A 1688-nucleotide genomic window follows, 5' to 3' on the forward strand; every position below is an offset into this window, starting at 1 on the left:
GCCTTTATATTTCTTAGCAAAACCAAGTGTCCTTCCTTATATTCCTTATACATACTGTAATGAATGAATCGTGTCCTCACCTTATTTAAAGAATGGGGAAAGGTGAGGAGCCAAAAAATCAAGGAATTAGGAGGTATATAAAGAAGAATTCAAGAATAACAAAGCTGCATCACAAAACTAGATCGTAATTTATAATTAAATGAAAGAAATGAGTACATGTGTGTATAAAATGTATTAAATGAATGGCGTGAAAAAAAAAAAATGGATCGGGACTCGGTCGTGTTACAACATTAGGATATACATTTATTGAAACTAATATTTGTGTCTAAGTCACGCTTCATTTCATCCCAGGGTTTAAAGACTTCTTTATATTTCTGCTCTATAGATTTGTCTGTTATCTTGAAGGGCTTGATGACTCCAGTATAGTGTATCACTTTCATTTCAGATTCAAAGCGCCTCCAGGCCAACTTTTGTCTCTCCCAGAAAGCAACGTTAAAATTATATTGCTCTGGCAGATGTATATATCGAAAACGGAAATACTCGTTAAGAAACCCTTGTTCTGCCCAATATGCATCATAATCATCAGTTAATTTATACAGTCTCATAAGCTCTTGAAAAACACGCCGATTGGGTCTGACAACCAGAACTCCGGCGTTGAAGTCTTGCGATATAGAGCCATAGTTATCTAACGCCGAAGCGAATTCGAATCCCTCTTTGTTCAAATACGTATCTTTGTCGACCAATCTGAACAGCTCTTGTATATTGTCGCGGACGATTGTGTCAGCATCTAGATATACGAGTGCATCGAACTCTGTGGAATTCCACAAGTGCAGCTTAAGATAGTTATCTCTGAACTGCTCTTTAACGCCTCCCGTGGGGATATCGATTTCGTTCACGGGATACAATTGCCATCCAACAGAAGTTAAGCGACATACCACGTCGGCACTGAAGGGTTTATCTTTCTTATATATCAGATGCATGGGTATGTCGGGGTGGAATTTGCGAATCGAAAATGCTAGAACTAAAACCCCACTTAGATAATCTGTGGTATACATGGCTGAAAAGAAAGCGTATTTTCTGCCGGCTGGCAAAGACAGATCCATGTTGTTCACGGTTATATTATCATGTTTGAAACAACTGTAAGCATCGTGGCAGGCATAGTTGGGATCAATAAGAGGTGATATATACTTAGGTTGGTAATAATAATCGATCATTTTAAGTGATATCATACAGGTGATAATTATCATTATTATCAATATACTTCTATAAACCAAAGAGCCCCTCATTTTCCTTGTCAATCTACTAATCTGTTAATCTTTTAATTATTTTTTCTTTATCCTTATATATTCCTCTGGAAGTAGCTCAAATTCAACCAATAAACGGCCTCATCATCGTGAAGCATGGACTTCTGACTTAGTACGCAGTTTATTTTTAAATTATATATTTTTCAGACCCCGGAGCTCAAAAAGCCCCGATAAGAAGTCGGGAATAAACCTTGTTCTTAAATTTATAGCCGAATCCACGTGTCCTTCCTTACACGAGGCAAAGCCGCGAAGTCTTGTCACATTTACCGGTCAGCAATTGGTGAGATTTAATCAGGAGGAAAGCCTCATCTGGACCCCTTGGTCGCTGAGGTCCTTAGAGAAGCAGCTATAGAGGCGCCACCTCCGCAAAGCTTTGGTTACATC

At 38.5% G+C, this 1688-nt stretch overlaps 1 protein-coding gene across 1 annotated transcript; it reads right to left on the bottom strand.

Moving 5' to 3' along the window:
- Positions 1-290: 290 nt before the first annotated feature.
- Positions 291-1286, bottom strand: VTP21DRAFT_9703 (uncharacterized protein; the record flags this gene model as incomplete). The annotated part of the gene is made up of 1 exon (XM_069400679.1): positions 291-1286. The coding sequence occupies one exon, from the start codon at positions 1284-1286 to the stop codon at positions 291-293; it is 996 nt and encodes a 331-aa protein (XP_069253429.1).
- Positions 1287-1688: the final 402 nt, after the last annotated feature.

Source organism: Calcarisporiella thermophila (genome assembly GCF_041956535.1).
Source record: "Calcarisporiella thermophila strain CBS 279.70 unplaced genomic scaffold VTP21scaffold_6, whole genome shotgun sequence".
NCBI lineage: Eukaryota > Fungi > Calcarisporiellomycota > Calcarisporiellomycetes > Calcarisporiellales > Calcarisporiellaceae > Calcarisporiella > Calcarisporiella thermophila.